Raw genomic sequence first — 26,241 nt, 5'->3', positions numbered from 1 at the left:
GAAAGCGTTAGTGGCGAAGCATCCCAATTTGCCCCCACCGATTATGCCTGCTTCATGGCTTTCTGAGCCTCCTCTTGTTGTTGATGAGGATTGCGTGCTTGGATGCATTAAATCCTTCCCTAAAGGGACGTCATGCGGACGAGATGGATTGAGGGCACAACATAATTTGGATGCATTTTGTGGAGAGGGGTCGCCGATCGTTGTTGGGTTACTAAAGGCTACTACTGTGATGGTCAATTTATGTTTGGGGGGGGGAGATGCCTAAGGGTTTTGGCAGAGTTCATTGCGTCGGCTCCTCTCACACCGTTGCTCAAACCGGACAATGGGATTAGACCCATTGCCGTAGGTGCCATTTGGAGAAGATTGATCTCTAAGGTGGCTATGAGGGGTGTTGGGAAAGACATTACTAAATACATGTGCGACTTTCAGTTTGGGGTGGGAGTCCCTAATGGTGCAGAGGCCGTTCTTCATAGTGCGAACAGGTTTTTAAGTTAGTTCCATTCTGATGGGTCATTGGCTATGCTTACTATTGATTTTTGTAATGCCTTCAACTTGGTGGATAGGACTACCCTTCTTAATAAGGTTCGGGTCCGATGTCCATCTATTTCCTTATGGGTGAACTTTTTATATGGACAATCGGCCAGGCTATATGTGGGGGATGGCCACATTTGGTCCACCAATGGGGTTCAGCAGGGGGACCATTTGGGACCTCTTCTTTTCGCCTTAGTTCTGCATCCACTTATTCATCTAGTCCAGAGTTCTTGTAAACTTCTCTTTCATGCTTGGTACCTAGATGATGGTACAATTATTGGGGACTCTAAAGAGGTTGCTAAAGCTTTAGATATTATCAGGTCGGAGGGTCCCCGCCTGGGCCTTGAACTTAATATTAAGAAAACCGAAGTATTTTGGCCGCCGTGCAATGGGGTTAAGGTGCAGGAGGGGGTGTTTCCCTGTGAGATTGGAAGACCGGTGCTAGGTGTGAAACTCCTCGGGGGAGCCGTTAGCCGGGATGCCGGGTTCATCAGTGAACTTGCTATGAAAAGGGCTTCGTGAGCTGTGGAGTTGATGAGCTATCTCCTGCAATTGCGGGACCCTCAATGCGAGCTCCTTTTGCTCCGCTCATGTATGGGAGTTGGAAAGTTGTTGTTCGGTCTCAGAACATGCCAACCTGTGTATATAGGGGAAGCAGTTTCTGTGTTTGACAATGGCCTTCGGGGGGGGGGGGGGTGATTGAGGACATCGTAGTTTGTGGTGGTGCCTTCTTTGGAGATTTTCAATGGAGGTTGGCATCACTTCCGACTCGTTTTGGAGGTTTGGGTTTATGTTCAGCTTCAGACGTTTCTACTTATGCGTTTGTGGCCTCGAGGGCGCAATCTTGGGAATTGCAAGACCACATTCTTCGAGGTTGTGGTATTGATGGGTTTGACTCCGATTATGGGAGTGCGATAGATCGGTTGTACATTTCACTTCCCGGTTTTGATATTAGTGGTTTCTCTAATAAAGACACACCCCCCCCCCCTAAAGCCCAACATGCTTTGGCGAGTGCCCTTTATAGTGGAATCATCAAGAGTTTGGAAATAAAGTTTGATTTATCCCCTCGTCAGAAAGCAGTGTTTGAGTGTCTTCGGGCTCATTGGGCTCAAGATTTCTTAAGTGTCCTCCCTATTGAAGGATTGGGCCAACATATGTCGACTTTGGAGTACCGGGCCATCCTGAAGTATCGGTTAATGATCCCTTTTTTTCCGGTAGATGAGCCATGCCCGGTTTGCCATAAGGTTTGTTTGGATTCTTTTGGTGAGCATGCGATTCACTGCAAAGAGTTGCCTGGGTTTAAGTACATGCATGATTTGGTTAGGGATGTTCTATGCGATGTTCTTAAACGAGTCAGAATTTTGGCTAAAAAGGAAGCCCCTGTAAACTTTCTCACGGATCCTCAAGAAGGAAGATCTACATTACAACCGGCTGATATTCTTGTTTTTGGGTGGGTAGGGGAACACGCTTGTGTCGACCTCACAGGAGTGTCCCCTCTTGTTGGGATTAGGGACAATGGGTTTGTAGCAGGCCATGCAGCATTGAAGGCGGCATCGGGCAAGGTTGCGAAACACGAGAGAGCTTGTTTGGAGAATCAACACGTGTTTATCCTCTTTGCCTTTGACACTTTTGGTTTCTTAGCTCCGGATGCCATGGACCTTTTGAATAGGGTTCAGAAAGTTGTGAATAGTAACGTATCGGCCCATAAGAATCGAAACTTTGTTTTTAGTAGGATTGAGTTTGCTATCCAAAGGGGGGTTGTGGCGCAGCTTGTTGCCTGCTTACCTGCCACTTCATTGTAAATCGTTTGGATGTTTCTATAATTCAATAATTAATATATATATATATATATATATATATATATATATATAACTTAACGAAGTTAGGTTTGTTTGTTTGTTTTTTTAACGCATGTCCAATGAGAAAAAATAGTGTAAAATGTGGAAATTGTGGCAAAAATATTTTCATGTGAGATTATTATCGGCCAACTGCATATATATGAGATCATTAAAATTTAGTTTGTCTTGTTATTATTATTATTATTATTATTATTATTGGTATTTATTGTGTGTTAGTGTGAAATTTGATAATGCATAGTTTATAAACTAGGGAACATGAATATACTAGAACGATTTCTCAGAATTACTTCCAACATTAGATTATGAATGTGGTTTAACTTAGTAGATACAAACTACAAATTAGACCACAAGAAGCGTTCGAATGACAAAAGGGATAAAGTGAGATATATATGGTCAAATCGAAAGAGTGTGACATGGACAAAGGATCGAATTTTAACAAGAATTTTATTCTCTTCCCAAATTTAAGATATTCTAGTACTTGTTATCAAATTTGGATATTTTTGTTATCTAATTTGAAATTTTGTTCACTATTTTATTTTTGTATAGGCGTGCATATTTACAAACTATATGCAAGAAAATAGTTACATATTGATCACAAAATGTTTGTTGTTAATTTCAAGTTATAAATACCATATGTAAAAAAACATATTAATTGTTAAAGTTTTAAAAGTTTATCATAAATCAGTCACAAATTATATAATATTTGTTTCAAGTCCATCTTAAATCCATCAATAGATATACTTCAATACTTTAGTCATCTCAACCGTTTTTCCATTGGAAGTTGATTCCAGCGCTAAATACTAATACATTAGCTGCTCGATTTATTTTTAAATATTTATTTAAATTTGTTTGGATTAAAGAAATTTTTTTATAGAACTCATTTTGAGACCCTAAATAGCTAAAATCAAGACCTCTTTCTCGCCGTCTTGCCACTAATCCCACCAACGCCATCATCAACATAGACCATCGACACTATGTTCAATGTGTGTTGCATTACCGCTACCATGCTCTATCACTGCACTACCACCTCACAACCTTGCCTCACCGCCATAGATAGCCCCCTCCTCTCACGTCATTCTCCCTAATCTAACACCGTCACGACTCACGACCCTCTTTTTTAATCACCTCCATTTCACATCTAACAACACCTTACCGGTATAAACCTCCTTACCGATTACCACCACCACAAGTCCATTATATCAAAATCTACGGTAACACAATGCACACGAGCCACGTTTACCATTTTTACAATCCAAAATTTTAAAAATAAAGAAAATTATATTTCAAAGACATATCTACTAAATAAGTTACATAACTTTACACTCTTATTTGTCTGCAACTTCATATTCATTTTTGTGAGATAACTGAAAACTATATATCAACCACAATTTCTCTGCAGATTCTGAGGCCGGGGCAAAAAACGAAAAACTGTAAACAAATGCCTTGAAATTTAGAAGTCATGGCCCATCAGTGTTAGGACAACTGGACAACTAACTGGAACAAGAAGAACAAGAACCACATTTTTTGTACATTTTTTGTAATTAGTAAGTATTGTTGCCATAAGAAACAATCCTCTTTTGTGAATGGTTATGTTTTGTAATTATGGAATACGTTTTGACATGCTATAAATAACTAAACTGGCAATGGTGCCCCAACGCGCATGGTCTTTTTAAGAACTGCAATGCATTGTCGCTGCAACGCGGCGACGGGTAAAATACTAGTTATAAATAACACTAGTTTTTGAATTCCAAAAAACCAAATTTCATTTTGAGAATATTATGCAAAATCAGCTCAAGCACCCATAAGCTAATCAACATACATACTAGATACATAAAACTATTAAAACAAACAGATACTAAAACACTCAACCAACTCTATTCCTAACAAATGTAAACTGTCTATCATTTCTCTTTAAACTCTCAGCATACCCAACAAACACATCAGCAACCTCAAACTTACCTTCCAAACTCATCTTTTGAGCCAATTCCTCAAGAACATTAGGCTTACCAACCCTACAAAAATCAGCACAAAACTTGCTATAATCAAGATGAGGTGGCTTCATACCTTTCTCAATCATCTCTTCAAGATACTTGCACGCCTCAATAGATCGACCATGTCTAACAAGCCCTCCAATAAACACCATATACGAATTATCATCCGGACAAACCCCTTTTTGACTCATTTCCTTCCAAACCGCGACACCCATGTCATAATTATCATTTTTCAAAAAAGATTTTAACATCATGTTATAAGTATGAATAGTTGGCTCGATGCCATTTTTTATCATCTTTTTGTATATTCTCACTGCATCATCGGTCATTTGTCGATTGGTCATTAACTTAATTAAAGCATTATACATCCTTCCATCGGGCGGGCACCCATGTTCTTTCATTTCCTTTAAGAATGCATAAACTTTGTCCATTTGCTTTTGGTTTCCAAACCCTGTAATTACAAGTGGCAGTCATGACCAACTGTTTAAAAGTTGACTTGGGGTCATTTGGGCTATTTCAATGTAGCCAGAAGATCAATTTGGGTCTGCTTAAATTAGTCAACGAGTCAAAATGGGTCATTATTATAGAACTAGTTAAAAGGGTCCAAAGTCCAAACGGATTAGCAGTCTAGGGGTGTGTATGAAACCGGAATAACAGAACCCAAACAACAACGGACACTTTGGTTTTATGTTTTCGTAAGAACCGAACTTTTGGTTCGGTTTTGGCTTTGCATGTAGTTAAAACAGAAAACCAAAGCAAACAGATATTATGTATTTTCAAATTTAATTTTGAATTTCAAGTAATTTATAAAAACTTAATAAATAGAGTAACCCAAATAATTTAGCCTCAATGTATAATAATCAATTAATTACTAATTAACAACAAGATTTAGGTCCATACTCATTATTTTGGTAAAAAAAATTTGAGTCCAAAAATTTCAAGCCCAAATGAAAATAATCGAACAAACAGAAACCAAGCCGGACCCAAACCAAAGCCGAATGGTTTTCAATAACTCATAAACCAACAGTTTGGTTTTTGGTTCAGACTAAAACAAGCCATTTTGACCCAAACCAAATGGATGTTTCTTTTAAATGACAGTTTTGTCCCGAACTCATTTGGCTCAGAACCTATATTGACCCAAACCCGTTTTAATTGAAAGCAAATTAATGCTTTTTAATGACAATCCTTTTTGACCCAAACCAGATTGCCGATTTTTCAAAACAGCCAGTTTTGACCCTAACTAACTTTGCTCAGAGCCCATATTGACCCGAACCCAATCCGACCCAAACCTGTTCTTACCCAAAACCAAATATATCATTTTTTAACACAACCCATTTTGACTCGAACAAAACGGATGTTTTCCAAAACAACACGTTTTGACCCAATCTCATTTTGCTAAAAACCTATTTTGACCCGTTACCTAAACCTGCCCAGTTTGTCAGGCCTACCTGTAATCAAACATGTGTAAACCGCAGCATCCGGCTTGCACCCGCAATCAAGCATCTGTTGATAATACTCAACAGCATCTTTCATCCGATTTTGCTTGCATAAATCCCTAATCATAATCGTGTAACTTCTTTCATTAGGCGACGGGCCCTTCGCCTTCATAACTTCAAACAACTTAACCGCATCAGACCGCTTATGAACCTTCAACAACCCTTCAAGCATAATATTATAAGCCACAACATCAGGGCTGAAACCCTTATCTATCATCTCATTCCACACCTTCCCAGCTTCCAACAAGTTCCCAACTTTACACCAACCGTTTAACAAAACCGTGTACGTTTGTATATTAGGTGTAAACCGAACTTTCAACCTGTCAAACAATATCTGAGCTTCTTTCCCAAGCTTCACCCTACCCAGATTATCAAGCAAACAATTAACAGTTTCAACGCCGACTTTAAACTCGTATTTCTTCATCAGTTCAAAGATCCCAACCGCTTTCCGCCTCTGTTGTCCCGCTGCAAACGACTTAATACAAATCTGAAACGTCTCAATCGTAAGCAAACGTTTTCCACCCATCTCATCAAGTAAAGCTACCATAGTCTCAAACTGTTGAGTCTTTCCGAGAATTACCATCATGGCGTTATACGTCCTCGAGTCATGACAAAACCCGGGTTGCCGCCCCGCCCAGGAAAAGAACCTGAAGGCGGGCCGTCTAGCGTGTTTATACCTTTGTAATACCTCAACAACCAAATCATGAGTCAGGTGAACTTTAGAGTCATCCAAGACGGCTTCCATGTTTCGGTCCAACGCAAAGAGCTGATCGATCACATTACAAACCCGTTCAACTTCCTTGGCATCTGCGGAAGATTTGACAGACACAAACTCGTCATCAAGTTTTGATTCTTCAAGTGTGCAAAAAGCCCTAATTTGTGGAGTGACTAGCACTTGTTTTTGTAGAGAAGGGATCCAATTGGAGTATGGCAAAGCAAATGGAACTTGATGGTGAGTACGACGGATACTACAATCATTAGAAGCGTGAAACATACGAGACAAGGGCACAGAGCTACTGTCAAGCCAGAGCATTTGCCTTCGAAGGGGTTCTCTGCAGATTTGGTGGAAGAGTCGACGGCCATTGATGGCGAGGTCAAACTGAGACGAAATCGAATGCTTCGTGAGTCTATTAGCCATTCACCTCCATGAAAATAAAAATAATAATGCTTCGATCTGTGGAATAAATTTAGTATGGACCCGATACGACTTATCTGATTGCAGCGAGGGTAAAAAATCGAGAAATACTGGTATCGTACTGATCTGAAACTTAAAACTTTGGTAACGATTCGGTACCGACGGTACCAAATCAGTACCGATTTCGATATCGGTACCGGTATCTATTATGGGCATCCCTACTTCTTTGGGTATGTTTGGCACGAAACTTTTAGGAGCTTTAAGCTTTTAAGAAAAAATTCATACTCAATTAAAAGTCTTGTTTGGTTCAAGAAGCTTGAAGCTGTTAGGTAATAAGAAAAAGCTTAAAGCTTCCACTAGTAACGTTTAGAAAGAGCTACAAGCTTTTAGTATGTTAATTTACTTAAATAACATTCCAAAATAAATATATTTACTATTATTGTTTTTAATTATGCTCATTTTAGTAATTTTATACATTTTATTAAAAGTTTCAGCTACACAGCCAAACGTTTAAATATATCTAAAAAGCTACAACTACCATCTACAACTTCCAGCCACCAATCTAGCAACTTCCAGCTACAGCTACCAGCTAGTTTTGCCAAACATACCCTTAATAATTTTTTCTCTGTTCGCTGGTTATATGAAGTTACTCATATTTAGGTAACCGCAGCATAATGGGAGAGAGAATGCTCAACTTCTAGCAAAGGTTTTTTTCTAACTTTCAATGGTTAAGATATAAAGTTGAAGAGTTAAAACGCTTGTGATGATTTAAAAATACAGTTAATTTTAGAGGGGACAATATATTATATAATATTTATAACACAACGTATGTTGACTCGGAACACTATGAACAAACTTGTTTTGACCCGAGGTTATGTTGACCCTAACTTGTTTTAGGTCGATGCCCGACTCACTCACAAGTTTTACAACGCTTGATGGCGAGTAAATTCAACGATCATCGTAGTTGTGGTAGGGAGATTCTATAGGGTGAACTAGTCATAGTTTTAGTCTAAGTAAACAACTAAAATAGAAACCTCGTAGCTAGTCGGATCTTCTAGTCTTTGCTTATAAGCTAAAGTTGACTCTTGTTGAGAGTCTTGATACTAAATGAATCATAATAAATGTGTGTGTGTTGCCAAGTAGTCAAAGACCCTTTATTTCTAGGTTTTGATATAAATAAACATCAATACACTAGCACATGATGTTTTAATTCTGGAGAATATTACGTGTCATATGTTTAAAGATCGCATCTACTCAAATTTTGTTGAACTTTTAGGGTTTAATGGTTAATCTTTGCATGTCCTAGGAGAGCCTCATAAAATGTTTAAAATGGAAGTACTTTCATAGCGCTTGTAACACCCCAAAAACTTCCATGCCAAATTTGCAAACCTCTAAAGTTGAAGGGCTAAATTATAATTAAGCCAAAATTAAATTCCATAAACTAACTATAATTTTTCAAAATCTCATTTTTACTTTATTAGATTGTCAGTATCAAGGCAAACTTGGGTATTAAGTTATATCTTGAGAGGTGGTGTCCCATGTCACACCCCACTTTAGGCCATGGGCGTGTGACCAATAATTGGTACCTGTTTTGTAAATGCATTAGAGTTGCGGGTTTTATTTCAGCGGAAGTCTTTAATAAAATATTATTATATTGAAAACTTATTAAACTCTCGGGTTCAAATACCCATTTGATATTTCAAATACATTTCTTTATAAAACATAACTCTTTTATAATATTTTCAAATAAAATATCCGAGCCATCAGATAGCATCTAATAACTATAACTCCAATCTTCTATTTCCTCTTGCTTGTCTGACCTTTCTTGTTTCCCTGTAACATGGGGGAAAAATACGTCAGCACAAAGCTGATGAATAACGCTGACTCAAAATCTCTTTTCAATACCTTTGTGAAACCAACAATAATACCTTTGTGACTACTCATTAGGCACCCAACTAAATTGGGATCAAATTACCCTAAGTACCATGTACAATTAATTATATACACAATATCATTTCTCTGAACAGTCCCGTAGACCTTCAGAGGCATGTTGATGATATGCATGGCCTCGGGGAACTCCGAGTCACTATGTATGTTTGGATCCAGACACATGTATACTCTTAATCAGAGTGTCCGTTTCTTATTATTGTACAGAAAGTTTTTAAGGATTCGTAAATCCTATGCAAACATTCTGACTCAATATAAAAGGTTTGGGGCGTATTCACCTTTTCTGTTTATAATCAGTTTATGTTACTGATTCCTGTTTTCTGATTCATTCTTCTTGTTTTGTTACCTCGGACCTATAGTAAGAGAATAACATTTTGTAAAAATAACTAGAAATAACTAGATCAACGATCTAGCTTCAGACCTTTAGTCCGTTTCGTATAGCTTTAACCTTGATAAAAAGCATTTGTTTATAAAACACTTTAACCTTTAGTCCCTTTATTTATTAATCAAACATATGCTACGTTTCTTCTTCAAGAAGAAACGTCTATACATTATTCTTTGAATATCATATTTCTTAATAATAAATAAATACTATTTATTATACCCTTGGTTTATAATTACTTATGTTTCTTAGTCAAGAATAAACTATATTTTTAACTATAACCTTTGCCTAAGAAAAGTTATATAATCCTTAATTGTAATCAAGGTTTGGCTATAAATCCGACTATGGTCTAAGCCATTTATAATAATAATATAATAACTTAGGCAGAACCCCTTACCTCGACGGGTATTTGGAGTTAGATATTCCTAAGTTTATACGGGCAGCACTTCTACTCTATGCACGTTTATCGAGGCGTTCTTGATCAACTCTTCTTGGCACGCAAATCGAGACAAGGTTCGGATGTCGCCGGGTCGTGCACGTATTTCGAGACGGAATGTCGGGTTATTTGGGTGGCACGCACTTCGAGGAAACACACCGGATACTGGACACGTATTACGATGTGATATTTGTCGGGTCGGTGGCACGCAAAACGGTGTTCGGCACGCAAACCGAGGTAGAGAGAGTGAGATTATAGAGAGAGTGGCTGTGGGTGTGTGAAATGAATGTGCCATGGCCACCCTATTTATAGCCGTTTTTGAGTCCCATCGCGTACCGCGAGGGGCTCCTTTCCGGATTCCGTCGCGTACCGTGACCAACACATATCGCCACGTGGCCTGACACGTCTGCCACGTGTCGCCACGTGGTCTGACACATTCTGCCACGTGTCACCGGAGTGCGACACATGTTGATGACTCATCACGGCCCATCGCGTACCACGATGGCCGTCCTCTTGGACTCATTGCGTACCGCGATGGGTCCCTTAATATTATTTTTCATTTTTAGTCCCTCGTCTTTGATAGCTTGACATTTCTAGTCTAATTCTCGTTGTCCAAAAATACTAAAGCGGCTCGCGGAGATGCGCCCAACGCCCTTCTCCATCGCCATCGCCCTCGCCCTCGCCCGAGCGCGTGCGCGTCGGGTGCTACGCTCCCTTCGCTAGGACCACTTGGTGCATGATATTTATAAAAGAATATTACTATGGAAAATCTCTTTCTTATAAAGAGCTTCCATTTCTTTACCACTTTCCATGTGGGATGGATTCCATTTTCCTTACTTATACCTTAGTGGAATGCTTCCACTTTGTATATCTTCCAATGTGTGATGGAATTTCTTTCATGTAAGTAAACTTTACTTTAGGAAATATTTTTATCTTCCTTATTTTTCTTATATTTGCTTATTTAAATTTTTCTCATGACTTGTCTTGAGATTATTTTTGATCCCCCAACTTTCCTAAGTTGTCAAATTTGGACCAAAATTTTGGGGATGTTACATCCCATCCGCCTACAATTTTGTGACGGTGTGATGAGACGGACTATGTAGCATAGGAATGGGTATGGGACCGGGGTACACGGATGATACGGGAACGGAGAACGACTAAACTTGAAAATCCAATATACGGATACGACAAATATACGGAAATAAAAAAAATATTAAAAAATAAAAATATATTAAACAAATTCCAAAATAGACATATATTGTTTAAACAATTAAATACGTTTCTTTAAAACCTAGGGTTGCAATGTATAAGTTTAAGGACTAGATGTAAATTAGTGAAGATAGAGAGGGTTAAATGTTAAGATACACAAACTAATTTTACATATTTTATGTAAAAACAAATAAGTTTTAAGGACTAAATAAAAACTAGTGAAAGATGGAAGGGTTAAATATTAATATTCCTATACTTAAATAATCTAAAAGTGTAAAACACATGTTACACCGCTCTTTCTTCTTCCGTTATGCTTCTCTTCTTCCTCTTTTCCAGTAGATTTCCGGCAATAAATCCAGCTCCGATGCCAGAATTAGCCAATGGAAGTCCTCGAAACGTTTTGAAACCGTCACCGTCAACCAAAAACATTTTGGACTCATCCCCATTAACCGGAAACGCTTGGGAAATGTCCCCAAGGCGTCCCCAACCCGTTTCCGTCCCCAAAAAGTCCCCAGGATGGGTACTCAATCATCACAGCCGTCCCCGTGCTTCTTAGGAGACGGAGCGTCTCATCTTTAGACGGTCAGTCTAATCACCCAACTCAACAAGGGTGTCAATATTGAATGCTACGTAGCCATACATGATTGTTGACTCATCTCTTCATCCATGCCCAATAAATACACCCCATATCACGTCCGTTTCATGCACCACAATGTGATTATCATCACATAAACCAAAAATCAAGCTAAGATAGTGTTCTTGAAGTTCTAAACAAGTTTAAGCAAGTTCAAGGTGCTCTAAGGCAGTATGAGACTTTGATCAAGCATTCTGATGGCGTTAGAACCATTCACAAATCATTTTTAGGTCATGTTAAGCTTGGAAATAAGGTATAGTATTTTTAGCACTCGTTTAAAGTTCGTTTAAGTGAGTATCCAAGCTATATGAAACAACTCGGGTTTTCATATAAAATATTAATACCAATACCCAACCAGTTTTCGTTTCCGGGTAATTTAATCAGTAAAATATTCAATTATGTATATTATATTTTTCATTTTCTTTATTTACTAATTTTAACTATGATAAAAATACAAAATACACCCTTAACTGGTTTATACAATTCAAAATTTATTTAATCGTTTAATTATTCGTCACCTACCGTTTCATCACTCTCATTTCATCGATTCTAAACCCTAAACCCTAATTCCAAAATCTCAATTTCTTAATTCTTCCAAACAACATGAATTCAACACTCCTCAAAGCATCACCTTTCATCCATTTCACCTCTACAACACCACCCAAACATTTACCCCCAATTCGATACCATCAATATTATTATTCAAATTCAACATCAAAACATAAGCTTCAGATTACAAAGCCCATCAATATATTCACCCCCAGAGTTTACTCAACGAATTCAATCCACAATCAACTCGAATGTGACCAATCTACCATCAATTCGTCAAAAAAATACGATCTTGACAGGTTTGCAGGCTTAATTAGACGTGAGTTGATGGTGGGTTTGTTGGTTTTAGGTGTAATTAGATGTCAAAAGGCTTTGGCAATGGATGCTGGTGGTGGGTTAGGGGTTTTTGCACAGAAGGGTGTTGTTTGTGTTAAAGAGTTTGTTAATGGGCCCAAGTTTCCTCAGATTATGAGAGTGTTTAGAGAGCAAGGTTTGATTTTGGCTGCACTTTTGGGATTATCGGCTTTCTTTTCGTTGGCTGAAACTTCTATTACCACTCTTTCGCCATGGAAGGTATGTTTGTATGTATATTTGTTTGTTGTATGTATAATTTCGTTGGCTTGTTTCAAGCTTCTATTGCTCAAGCTCAAATCGTGAGTAGTTTTTTCGAGCTCGAGCTGGGCTCGTTTATTACTTATTAATTAATTAATTAACTTATATATGTTTGTATATATATTATACTTATGTATCTTTTAATTATAGTTTTAGATATAATGTAACATATATTATATTTAAAAAATTTGTCATAATATTGTATACAATAACAATCATTAAAGAAATATAGAAATATATATTTAATAAAAATTACATAAATCATAGGTTCGAGCTCGTTTATGCTGGGCTCAATTCGAGCTTTTTGTGAACTGATCTAGAGTAGCTTGCGACATAGTTATCAAATGCGATAAGCGCTAGAAAGCGTTGAGGCTTTTTCTAGCGCCCAGAATAAAAGCGCTAAAAAAGCGCCCGATTTTTTTTAAAAAAAAGCGCACATTAAAAAAACAAAATTTTAAATAAAGTAGAACATCTTAACAAGAAAAAAAAGATTCATTCTTGAAACAGTTCATAGTATTTAGTCATGTTTATCATAATTTGATATATAAAATAATAATAGTTATATAAGTATTATATAACTATTATTATTTTATATATCAAATTATGATAAACATGACTAAATACTAAACAACATACATTGTGTTATTATGTTATTATGATAAACATGACTAAGTACTAAACAACATATATTGTTGTGTTATTTATAAAAAAACTAAATAATAAATATAAGAAAAAAGAATTAAAACGTATAGAAATTTTTATATTATTAAATAATAAACTAGTTGAACCCTTAAATAGTGGAGTTTTAGTTTTATCTGAGAATAGGAAGAGGTTGAGCCTTAAATCATGGGAGTTTTAATTTTTACCTGAGAATAGGAAGAGGTGGGTTAAATGTCATTTAATAAATAACACGCATACCATTTGAGAATAGTTACAGGTCAGCGCTTTTAATAGCGATGCATTAAAATCGCAATTAATTCGCTTCGCCCATTAAATGCGCTTAAGCGCCAAAAGCGACCGATTTTAACAACTATAGCCTTGCGAGTGGCTTGCCTCATTTAGTCAATTATACACCTAATTTTACTGATAACTAATAAGTGGATTTAAATGCTGATTGGGTAAGTAAACGTCTGGTGCAGTTTGTTTACAGGTCAAATGAATATTGATATTATTTGCAGGTGAGAGAGTTAGCAGAAAAGGAAGGAGGAAATGGTGTTTTCAAGTTGCTTCGTACCGACATCACTCGTTTCCTCACCACTATTCTCATTGGCACCACGTAAAAATCCCATCTTTAAAGAAATTAATGAATTATTATTATTATTATTATTGATAAATTAAAATAATATTTTGTGCAGTGTGGTCAACATTGGAGCTACTGCACTTTTCACTGAAGCAGCCACAACAGTTTTTGGTGAAGCTGGGGTCAGTGCAGCAACTGGTGTTATGACGGTTTGTATTTAAAAATCTAATATTTTAGGATTAAATGCATAAAACACGAGTTCATATCAAAAAAGCTAAATTGTTTGGTGGTTTTGATTTAGGTGGTTGTTTTACTTTTCACTGAGATTACTCCCAAAAGTATAGCTGTTCATAATGCTACCGCCGTTGCTAGAGCCATGGTAAGCATAATTTGTTTGTATTTATATATTAATATTAATATTAATTTATATTATTTAATATTAATATATTTAGTGTCACAAATATTACATAGGTTCGACCGGTTGCTTGGCTTTCTGTGGTTTTATATCCAGTTGGAAGAGTTGTGACATTTCTTTCGATGGTTATGCTTAAAATTCTTGGCTTGAAAGGAAAAAGGTAAATAATTAATTATTGTTGTGTATATATATAATGATACTAATATACATACATACATACATACATACGTACGTACGTACGTACATACTATGTATGTAATACATACATACATACTCAAGTTTATAACATATCGTTTTTTATTTTGTTTCCAATCAAACTATGGATCAGCGAACCATCTGTCACTGAAGATGAACTCAAGTTGATGTTAAGGGTGGCTGAGTTAAGTGGGGCCATTGAAGAGGAAGAACAGGTATATGACGTGGCATTTTCGACCCATTTACTAAACTGGTCAATTCGGGGTTTTTTTAATTATTTTAATCAGAAACGGGTTAAAACCAGAAGGAAAAAAATGCTAAAAAGGGTAGAGGTCAAATGGATCTCTTTTAATGCATACAACCTTCTAAATTGCTTTTATTCAAAGATTAAAATTATTATTATTGTAATTATACTTATAATAATTAATTAACGTGTTATTTATGCAGGATATGATTGAGAATGTGTTGGAAATAAAAGACACCCATGTGAAAGAGGTTATGACCCCACTTGTAGATGTAGTTGCAGTTGATTCTAGTGCAACATTAGTTGATTTTCATCACTTATGGGTGACTCATCAATATTCTAGGTAATTATTGAAATTTTTTATTTTAATGTCAATATTTCCAAATACATATTTAGTGAAAACAGTTATTACTTGCACTTACAGGGTTCCAGTATTTGAGCAGCGAATTGATAAAATTGTGGGTGTAGCCTATGCAATGGATTTGTTAGAACTTATTAAGAAGGTAAGATTCTTATTTTTAGGTGTTATATTTATGTTTTTATCATAGTCAAATGGATCGCAGTACGTTCCGGTATGTGGTACGAAAATGGGTACGCGGTTCGTACATGTTTAAAATTCGGTACGAGAGGGGGTAGGCTTGTCACACCCGGCCCTGATCGGCGGAAACAGCCGGGCGCGCGCGAGTGGGGATTGATACTTAAGCACGGGCCATTGCAAACATTCAAGATAAGATTTTCATTGCGCATGAAATGTTTAATACAAATACATTACATTGATTAAAGATTACATAAAAACATCCAAATATAAAAACTGTTGAAGATTTCCACGCCATATCCCCTTGCGCGGCGAGAACAACCACGCGCATCGAAGGGATAGAACTAAAATCTTCCAAAAAGCTAGTTTTAGATGTTCAGCGTGAGGTGCTCTAAGTGTGACTCCATGCGCTACTTAGTTATCTCCTGAAAGACACGTAAAACATTTGAATCAGTATAAACTGAGTGAGTTCACAAGTTTTAGTAACTTGATAAATCGTATCGCGTCATAATTTGATAAAAATCATTCTGAAACATAATTCTGATAGCATTATTAAAACACATGCTTGGTAAATCATAGTTCTATCAACATATTCTGATAAAATCGTTCCGCGGGTTACGCGCGAACATTTCTGGGAACTGTGCTCGTCTGTGTAAGTGGCGCTGCCACTACGAGCGAAATAAGTAATACCGTCCCGCGGGTTACGCGCGGACACTTCTGAAAAACCGTGCTCGTCTGTGTAAGTGGCGCTGCCACTACGAGCGAATAATACTGTAATACCGTCCCGCGGGTTACGCGCGGACGTTGTGCCGGAAAACAAGGCGCTCGTCTGCGTAAGAGGAGCGACCTCTACGAGCGGGCTCAAACCCATAGTACTGCCCCATGACCATACTAGGCACTCGTCTGTGTAAGAGGTGCGACCCCTACGAGTGGGCGGATCAAACCAGCAGTCCCTACCCTTAGAGTTCCAATGGTAAAGTGATCACTTACTCGAGTTCTGGCGCACATACATCGTAAACCATAGATAACCGTTTGCATTGCTCATCATGGAACATAATTTAAACACAATTGTTTACATAACTTGTAAGTATACCATGATAAGTCGTAATTTAAGCACGTGTCCCTCGCCCCGAAAACAGTTTAAAAACAGTGAAAATAGTGAAAATAGGGGCTGTGAGACTCACCTGTGGTTCTTGTTAAGGGATTAATCGAGATTCGGGTTTTCTTGGTGTTGGCCTCGGAATTGAAGGTCTAGAATGCGATTAAATAACAAGAAGTATATATATTAAGATCAAGAATTAGGAGAATATAAGGGTTGGAAAGCAGATCTCAAGGTTATATTCTTGACTTACCTGGTAACAGGATCGGAAACGAAAACAACGGATGCTTGGGAGATGATTAGTGCAAGTTGCAGTTCTTAAGAGAGAAGTTTGAAGTGTGTTTGGGTGATAATTTAGGTTACATATTTATAGGCAAACTCAAGGGAACACAATCCCTTGCTTTAGGGGATTGTAATCTTTTCATATCTAGGTGTAATGATGATAAAGTATGGAAATTATTATTATTTATTTAAAAGTGGAGTAGTGGATAAAAGATTTTGATTTGATTTGGTCAGGACATGCAGGTCTGTGGTTGGTGGGAGTAGGGTGGCTGACAGTTGACTTTTCATGTTACAGTATGCTTTTTCAGGTACTTTTGTCAGTGTACAGTAAAGAGTGGAAAATCTCTGAAACACGCTACTGTTTCCTTTTGGGCGGGAGTAATCTCCTTACATCTGGAGAATAGACTAAGTGTTCTGCGCGTATCACTTTGTGCGCATAGCTTTCTGCGTGAAGGACATTTCTTTGCTGCGGGTAGGTGCGTAACCTTCTCGCAGTTAGGGACATTGAGTTTCATTTGTAGATTCTCCAGGTGGTCTTGGTATTTCAACATAGTGATCAGTCATGTTGAAGTCAATTCCATCTTGGAGCTTCAGACAAACTAGCTCTCAATGTTCCCGCCATGCGGGGAGGTTAGTTCCCTTCCGCACGCGCATAAACGATTTAGGATGCACCCGCCTTAGCATCATGCGGGATGGTCAACCCATTAGACAACATAACGTTAAGTTACATGAAAACATAAAGCCAAAACATTCGCGCATGGCGCATATAACATATGCCCCCGCTGGTTCTTAACACGGCGCTTTCGCGCAGGGCGCACACAACAAATGCACGCGCTGATTAACATAGCGCGCTCGCGCAGGGCGCACATAACAAATGCACGCGCTGATTAACATAGCGCGCTCGCGCAGGGCGCACATAACAAATGCACGCGCTGATTAACATAGCGCGCTCGCGCAGGGCGCACATAACAAATGCACGCGCTGATTAACATAGCGCGCTCGCGCAGGGCGCACATAACAAATGCACGCGCTGAACTAATATGGCGCGCTCGCGCAAGGCGCATATAACATAATTACCTAATATTTAGGTTGATTACTTGGTTTAAGGGATTGGGAATTTACCGGGTGTCACAAGGCTCATTCGGAACGCCAATTCGGTACGCGATACGGTGTACCGTATAGTTTGGTGCATCGTATCGTATACATAACAATTTAATATAGATTTTTTTAATAATTTTCTTAAGTTTCTAACATAATTTAAAGTTAATTTTAAGTAAGCTTTATTTATGGTTTAATAGGGTTAGGTTATAATAGGAAGTATTGTTTTTGTATGAAGGATAAGAAGTAATCTTGTCCATTGATTTTGAATATGGATGGTTGAGATTAGATTAGAGAGAAAATCAAATGTAAAACAAGGGTAAGGGTATAATAGGGATAACACATTTGTTGACTTTCTCTCTCCGCATGCAAGACACATGTCAAATTCCCCCATCATTTTATAACGTTTATTACTTTTTTATACGATATTTTCTTTAAAAAACAATTTCATCTTAATAACGAGTGTTTTTTTATCTTTTATATGAGTACCAATTGCTATATAAAAATTAAAACATTTTCGTGGGTTTTTACAAATTGTGTTTTACCAAAATTGTGTTATACAATTGTGTTTTATTTTTTCATAGTGTTTTTTGCATTGTGTATTTTACATTGTGTTATTTAATTGTGTTTTTCATTGTGTTTTTGTCATTGTGTTTTTATTTTCATAGTGTTTTTTTCCATTGTGTTTTTTACATTGTATTTTTTCTTAGTGTTTTTCATTGTGTTTTATCCGGTGGCAATTTTCGGTTGATCATTTCCGGTAATTGTTTTTCGGCAAATTTTCGGTAAATTGTTCGGTAAATTGTTTTTCGGTAATTGTTTTTCGGCAAATTTTCGGTAAATTGTTCGGCGATTTTTCCGGTGAAATTTTCCGGGGATTGTTTACCGTTGACTGTTCGACGAATTTTCCGGTGAAGTTTTTCAGCGAAATTTCCGAAGACTTTTCTGGCACGGTAGTGGCAGCGGGCGGTGGTTGTTGTAGGAGATGAGTGAAAATTTAAGTGGGTTTTTAAGATTAATTAAGTGGGTTTTTGAAATTAAATTAAATGGGTTTTCAATATTAAGGTAGTAGACTAAAATACCATCCTTCCTAGTCTTCTTAGGAAAATCAAACTTCTTATTTGAACTTAACCTTGGTTTAATATGTAAATAACATCTATCTACAATATCTATAAAGTTAAGGGTAAATTTTAATTAAAAAACTAACTTAAAGGATGGAAAATGCAAATTTCCAAATACCCAGATTACATCGTAAACAACAGAAAAAAGCTGCGTCAATACCGGTGTTTTTTCAATCACCAGTCGTCTATTGGAATTCCATCTAATCATCGATTGAAATCAATACGGAACACGAACCAATTGGGAACGCGAATCGAATCAATTGGGAACACGATTGATCAGCAAAAAAAAACGATATGATTGAAACCGAGAACAATGACAGTTAACGAACTGGATCGTGTTTCCAAAGCGATTGGTTCACTCTGTACCCGATTCAGGTACGGACGATCCGGAATGAAGATCGTGGGTACTTTCACGTTTTCTGTGGCTATGAAGCTGACACATTTCAAAACTGTCGGTCATAGCTTACACCATGATATTTTAGGCTATTTCAAAATAGAGTTTCAATTTCAGGTTATGGGTCAAACATAAATAAAAGCGTTTCAGATTTTATGATTTGGGTACGGCTTATGGTTTAGGGTATAGTTTTGGTTAGATTGAATAGGTTGTGCAAAACTGTTTGGTTTCAAAACTCGTGCTACCTGTTCAATTGTTCATTACAGGCACATACATAGTATTTTAATTCCTTATTCGGTCAAACATTAGCAAACATGTAGTCAAACATTAACAAACAAGCAGTCAAACATATATTTGAAACACACAAAATCAAGCAAATAAGTCGTTCAAACTACATTTTGAAAGTGGTCAAACAAGTAGTAAAACAAACATAATCTGAAACACACAAAAACAAATCAAACTTATTATAGTTTAGATCAAGGCTGGAACGTACTGGGAGCCTTGTTTCGCAACTTTTTTTAGTATATGGTTGACGGCACGTTCCACCTCTTGGTCATCATCCCCGTCGTCCCGCTGCTTGTCTAAGGTAGACGAGAGAACCCTAGTCCGAACGACGTCCATGAGGCGTGTCATACGCAGGGCCGATGCGTTTTGTTGTGTAAAGCAGCGAAGGCGGCCAACCGTCACCCCAGTCTTGTTTAAAATGGCTGCCCAGAAACGGGGGGCTGGTATGGGCCTCTCCTGCTCGGGATGGGTGGTTGTATCGGTTGGTGGCGGTGGTGCTTGTTGCTGCCTGCTTTTAATCGGTGAGCCCAGCAGGGCTTGAATGAGAAACTGGTTGAAGAGAGTCTCGAACCCTGTCAAAATACGCGCTCACGTGGAAGGATGACGCTATGACTTTGACCAGAAGCGTCTTTGAGGTCCAGATGACCGAGGCAACCCGCAACGAGGCGAGAGTCCGGGTGACGTATGCCAACGCCCGATGATCCCGTCCAAACAGTCTGACCTTGTCATCAAAAGCCAGCCGCCACGCGACCAACACGAGCGCGAGGCAGAGGGCGTTGTGGACCCCAACCTTTAGCCCGTAGACGAAGTACAACACCTTCCTACGCAGCACAAAACGCCTCTCAATGGATAAGATTAGTCACCGTAGAGCCCAGCCGGAAATGAGGCGGCCTAACAACAGTACCAGGGTCATGAGGGCCCACCGCCAAAACGCCATTCCGAATAATTCAAGGATTTTAAGGACGGGGAGGGTGAGGGTGCAGGTAAAAAATGCAACAATGAATACCAAAGCAGCAGCATGAATAAACAGGGAACACCTTGATTGTCCGGCCTAAACCAAACGTCCAATATCAGGGAACAACAACACAAAGTATGATGGGTGTTCCCTGTTTATTCATGCTGCTGCCTTGGTATTCATTGTTGCATTTTTTACATGCACTCTCACCCTCTCCGTCCTTAAAAACTTTGAATTATTCGGAATGGCGTTCTGGCGGTGGGCCCTCATGACCCTAGTACTGTTGTTTGGCCGCCTCGTTTCCGGCTGGGCTCTACGGGGACTAATCTTATCCATTGAGAGGCGTTTTGTGCTGCGTAAGAAGGTGTTGTACTTCGTCTACGGGCTAAAGGCGGGTCCACAACGCCCTCTGCCTCGCGCTCGTGTTGGTCGCGTGGCGGCTGGCTGGGGTGTTGGCATACGTCACCTGGACTCTCGTCTCGCTGCTGGTTGCCTCGGTCATCTGAACCTCAAACACGCTTCTAGTCAAAGTCATCGCGTCATCCTTCCATGTGAGCGCGTATTTTGACAGGTTCGAGACTCTCTCTTCAACCGGTATCTCATACAAGCCCTGCTGGGCCCACCGATTAAAAACAGGCAGCAACAAGCACCACCACCAACCGATACAACCACCCATCCCGAGCAGAAGGGGCCCACACCAGCCCCCTGTTTCAGAGTAGCCATTTTAAACAAGACCGGGGTGACAGTTGACCGCCTTCGCCGCTTTACATAACAAAACGCATCGGCCTTGCGTATGACGCGCTTCATGGACGTCGTTCGGACTAGGGTTCTCTCGTCTACCTTAGACAAGCAGCGTGACGACGGGGATGATGACCAAGAGGTGGAACATGCCGCCAGCCATATACTGAAAAACGTTGCGAAACAAGGCTCCTACTAAGTTCCGGCCTTGATCTAAATTATAATGAGTTTGATTTGTTTTTGTGTATTTTAGATATATGTTTGTTTGACCACTTTCAAAATGTAGTTTGACCGAATATATGTTTGAACGACTTATTTGCTTGATTTTGTGTGTTTCAAATATATGTTTGACTGCTTGTTTTTTAATGCTTGACTGCATGTTTGACCGAATAAGGAATTAAAATACTATGTATGTGCCTGTAATGAACAATTGAACAGGTAACACGAGCTTTGAAACCAAACTGTTTTGCACAACCTATTCAATCTAACCAAAACTAAACCCTAAACCAAAAGCTGTACCCAAATTATAAATTTTGAAACGCTTTTATTTATGTTTGACCCGTAACCTGTAATTGAAACTCTATTTTGAAATAGCCTATAATATCATCATGTAAGCTATGACCGACAGTTTTGAAATGTGTCAGCTTCATAGTCACAGGAAACGTGAAAGTATCCACGATCTTTGTTCCGGATCGTCCGTACCTGAATCGGGTACAGAGTCGTACCAATCGCTTCGGAAACGCGATCCGGTTCGTTAACTGTCATCGTTCCCGGTTTTAATCATATGGTTGTTTTGCTGATCAATCGTGTTCCCAATTGATTCGATTCGCGTTCCCAATTGATTTAGTTCGCGTTCCGTATCGATGATTAGATGGAATTCCAATAGACGACCGGTGATTGAAAACACTGGTATTGACACAGCTTTTTTCTATTGTTTGCGATGTAATATGGGTATTTGGAAATTTGCATTTTTCATCCTTTCAGTTTTTTAATTAAAATTTACCCTGAACTTTATAGATATTGTAGATAGATGTTATTTACATATCTAACCATAAATAAAGCTTATTTAAAGTTAAGTTATGTTAGAAATTTATTAAAAAAAACTATATTAAATTGTTATGTATACGATGCACCAAACTATACGGTACACCGTACCGAACTGGCGTTCCGAATATAGTTACCTAAATCGCGGTTCGCTTCGGTACGGGTACGCAATACGCTCAAGGTGACGTATTCGTACGGAGGGGGGTAGGTTCATTTCGGTACGGTGTACCATAGATTCCGGTTCGGTGTAACCAGTTTAAAACAAAAATTACCAAAATACATAATTATCAAAACATTAATTCCATGACAGATAATCAAATGCCATACCCAAAACTAATATTCCATAACATATTATGCAAAAAAGCTTACCCAAATTCCAAAACAGATTATAAACTTATAATATTATACATAATTCCATTATTTATATAATATTTATTTTCCAGATAATAGTTCCAATTTATATAATATATATTTAATTAAATAATTTCATTATCCTAATCGATCGGAACACTAAAACATTGACCGAAACGCTAAAAAATTGATCCAAATTGGATCGACTTACCATCAGAATTGGTCCGCAAATTCATGAGCGTTCGGTACGCCATCGTATTGCGTTTCGGCACACTCCGTTCCAATACGCAATTCACACCTCATGGAGCGTATTTGGTAACTATGGTTTTTATAGTAAAGAATTTTTTTCGTCTTGAAAATATTTAGGGAGACATGCTAGAAACTGCAGTGGTGGGAGAGATTGCTCACAAGCCTGCGTATTTTGTTCCTGGTAATAGTTGACTTTGACTTTTGTTGAGTCAACATGACTCTTAAATTAATTGTAATTTTCTTTTTGCAGATTCAATGTTAGTTTGGAATCTTTTGAGGGAATTCCGTATCAGGAAGGTTCATATGGCTGTTGTTCTTAATGAGTATGGAGGAACCGTGGGCGTATGTTCATTGACTTTGACTTTTGTTTATTTTATGTTTTTTAACCAGTTTAAATCAAGCTTGGACTTTGACTTTGTTCTTCAATAAGCAGATTGTAACCCTTGAAGATGTTGTCGAGGAAATTGTAGGTGAAATCTTTGATGAGAATGACTCGAAGGTAAATAATTAAAAAATATCTATCTATATATGATGTTCGTACTAGAAATTCGTTAACATAACAGTGGATTACAGGAGGAAATCGAGAGAAAAACTGGTAATATTGTAAAGCGAGCGGAAGGAGTGTTTGATGTTGATGCAAATACGTCAATCTACCAACTTTCTGAAGATTTGGATATTATGTTGCCAGAGGTATACATTATATGTTATTCAATATTTATTGTTAATTACTTTATTTGTTAATTTGAATTATATTTTATATGCAGGATCACCAATATGAGACGGTTTCAGGTTTCATTTGTGAAGCATTTGGATATATACCAAGAACAGGTGAAACTATTAAAGTTGTTTTAAAAAAGGCAAATGAAGAAGATAATGATGAAGAGAATAAACAAGAAAATGATGGTCAAGATCAAAAAGATAGATCTCAAACATTCAAGCTTGGGGTAATTTCACTAAATTGCTGAAATCAGTGTCTTATTATATAAATGCACTTTATATTTTGTAACATATTTATATGAAAAGGGCTAATCTTAAAAAAAATATATGTTGGTCAAATTTATATTCATGAAAATATCGTAATTAAACGATTCAACTTTCAAAATTGGATTTTTTTATTAACATATAAATGTACTTTTTATCTGTTTTGTTTCTTTTTGTTTGTGTATCTGAGTCGTTTAACTTATACATAAATATCACATTTTGTGAATTGGTAAAAAGTTAACATTTCTGATAAAAGTTTTAACACTATTTATAAAAATAACATATTTATACATATTTTTCAATATAAAGATTGTTTTGAACAATCGGTTTTTTGCATGCAAATTGATCTCAACGGGACACGAAGTTATGTTTTAATGACTAAGATGTATGAAATAGAAGAGTAATGACTAAAACAAGACAACTAGAAAAACACTTTTGGTAGTTTACGCAACAAAAGAACTGAATTTGATAAACAACACAATATCAAATTTTCTAAAGTTTGTTTTTAGCAAATCTTACACCTCCAATGATGATGTGAACTCTTTTCTTAGAATGTGAAAATAGTAATATTTCCACGACTATATTACCTTTTTATACAATTTGCCATGTTAAAAGAATGAATATTGTTCTCATTGATTTGCAGATGTTAGCCGGAAATTGTAGAAAAGTTAATACCGTGAGATTTGAAAGAATAAACAATAACTCAGCAAAAGAAATCAAAGAAGCCGCTCGACTCGTGCCCAGATTTTGGAAAAAGAAATGGAGAAACGATGACAATTCAAGTGGCGGTGACATCTTATTAGAAGATAACAAACAATAATAATAAAGGTATCAACTTTCACAGTTATTATTATACTTACATAGTTACACCAAAAAAAATATTCAAGATAATAACTAAAAACGCAAGCTTTATTATAAACGAAGCGAGGTGTCGACTTCATGTTTCGTTGAATCCGCTTGCCAAAAGTCCATAAATTGTTCGGTTTTTGCAGGTTTTTTGGGTTCTGCTTTTTTGTTTTGGTGTATAAATTGAGTCCAATAGATGCAGCATCTTGAAAATTTGGTCTAGTTTTCATCATGTCAGGATGCACCAGCGGCTCGTAACGGTAAGGTTGACTAGTTTGACTTTCAGGCTCAGGGAATAGCTTTAAAAGCTCCATCTCTTGTCTCTTTTCTCTCATTCTCTGCAACCGCCTGAATCTTTCTTGCAGGAGAGCTATAGATGAACCGCCACCACCATCACCGCCACTGCTGCCGCCTTGTTTTTGTGTGGAATGAAGAACCATTACTGATTTTTTTCTTTTGTTTTAACTCTATTGAGCATATGGTGATGTGAGTCTTTATATTATAACATTAAGTGTAAATAATAATGATATTTTGAAGTGCAAGCCTCCCTTTGTTGATTCTGGGGCCCGGAATCTGCGGTTTGAGCATAAGGTACAAAGAGAAAGGATAGTTTTTGAGAACAAAAGGACTTTTTGATGGGAGGTAAAGGGTGGGAGAATGAATCCAATAGCATTTGGAATGTTGTTTTTGTGGGAATATAAGGTTAGGTTTGATATTATGGTCTGCATACTTGGTTTCTTGTTTGTGTACTTTCTTCTTTCCTTTGTTCCCCAAAATTCTCAACAAAATAAAAAACAATAATATTTATTTATGGGTAAATTAAAATTTTACATATTTTCACTACTTTTGAGCATTTTTATATACAGTCACAGCTGTTTCCTCACAGTCACAGGTGACATATTTGGTCATTTTGCTAACCTTCCGTTAAACAAACAGTTAACTTTCAACTGTTTGTTCACCTGTAACGTATTTGGTCATTGTTAGTAACCCATGAGTGAACAAACAGTTGTGACTACAAACATGTTTTCTTAATTTATACTCGTGCTTTTTTGTGCATTTCTTCATTTAGTTCATAATCATCATTGTGAGAGAATTTGAGTGTTTAAGTATAAATACGTGATAATTGTGTTACTGGGATTGACTTTGCAATAAAAATGAAAGCTAGGATTGCCATTGGTCAAACTAAAAATATGAATTATTATTAGCCAACGGATTGTACTTTGGATAATCAAAATCCAATTTGCCGTTAAATTTTAATAATCTATACTGTAACTCATTCTCTCATTTATAGATAAGAGTTCACGTTGTTACTGTGATTAATAACGCTCTTAACTTTCGTTTTTGTTGCTAAAAACAATCCAAATCTAATGAAAAGAGTAATCATTTGC

General features: G+C 37.4%; 2 protein-coding genes across 3 annotated transcripts; one reads left to right on the top strand and one right to left on the bottom strand.

The window, feature by feature from the left end:
• Positions 1-4,137: 4,137 nt before the first annotated feature.
• LOC143536136 (uncharacterized) lies at positions 4,138-7,035 on the bottom strand. Its single transcript, XM_077030194.1, has 2 exons — positions 5,830-7,035; positions 4,138-4,832 (listed from the first exon to the last, which is right to left on the bottom strand). The coding sequence occupies exons 1-2, from the start codon at positions 7,013-7,015 to the stop codon at positions 4,255-4,257; spliced, it is 1,764 nt and encodes a 587-aa protein (XP_076886309.1). The 5' UTR covers positions 7,016-7,035; the 3' UTR covers positions 4,138-4,254.
• Positions 7,036-12,021: 4,986 nt separating this feature from the next.
• Positions 12,022-25,633, top strand: LOC143536134 (DUF21 domain-containing protein At1g55930, chloroplastic-like). Of its 2 annotated transcripts, XR_013135837.1 has the most exons (16): positions 12,022-12,742; positions 13,960-14,057; positions 14,137-14,230; positions 14,323-14,400; positions 14,493-14,596; positions 14,765-14,846; positions 15,079-15,218; positions 15,300-15,378; positions 23,144-23,207; positions 23,277-23,368; positions 23,460-23,525; positions 23,600-23,716; positions 23,791-23,970; positions 24,651-24,835; positions 25,000-25,113; positions 25,219-25,633. XR_013135837.1 is itself a non-coding variant. In XM_077030191.1 (15 exons), the coding sequence occupies exons 1-14, from the start codon at positions 12,224-12,226 to the stop codon at positions 24,825-24,827; spliced, it is 1,890 nt and encodes a 629-aa protein (XP_076886306.1). In that variant the 5' UTR covers positions 12,022-12,223; the 3' UTR covers positions 24,828-24,835; positions 25,000-25,633. The 2 variants fall into 2 exon arrangements, 1 of the variants encoding a protein (XP_076886306.1); XM_077030191.1 differs by having other exon boundaries at positions 25,000-25,633.
• The last annotated feature ends 608 nt before the right edge of the window (positions 25,634-26,241 follow it).

Source organism: Bidens hawaiensis, unplaced genomic scaffold (assembly GCF_021521415.1).
Source record: "Bidens hawaiensis isolate Kalapana, Puna unplaced genomic scaffold, B.hawaiensis_p1.1 tig00010738_1, whole genome shotgun sequence".
Lineage (NCBI taxonomy): Eukaryota > Viridiplantae > Streptophyta > Magnoliopsida > Asterales > Asteraceae > Bidens > Bidens hawaiensis.
This window is presented reverse-complemented; position numbering and strand designations above follow the sequence as displayed.

What these genes read in the sequence shown, in the direction of transcription:
- LOC143536134 (XM_077030191.1), top strand. Translation starts at nt 12,224, where the DNA reads ATGAATTCAACACTCCTCAAAGCATCACCTTTCATCCATTTCACCTCT. An exon ending in AGTATGGAGGAACCGTGGGC is followed by an intron (nt 23,369 to 23,459) that starts GTATGTTCATTG and finishes TTCAATAAGCAG; the next exon opens with ATTGTAACCCTTGAAGATGT. An exon ending in CTCAAACATTCAAGCTTGGG is followed by an intron (nt 23,971 to 24,650) that starts GTAATTTCACTA and finishes ATTGATTTGCAG; the next exon opens with ATGTTAGCCGGAAATTGTAG.
- LOC143536136 (XM_077030194.1), bottom strand. Translation starts at nt 7,015, where the DNA reads ATGGCTAATAGACTCACGAAGCATTCGATTTCGTCTCAGTTTGACCTC. An exon ending in TTACACATGTTTGATTACAG is followed by an intron (nt 4,833 to 5,829) that starts GTAGGCCTGACA and finishes TTGTAATTACAG; the next exon opens with GGTTTGGAAACCAAAAGCAA.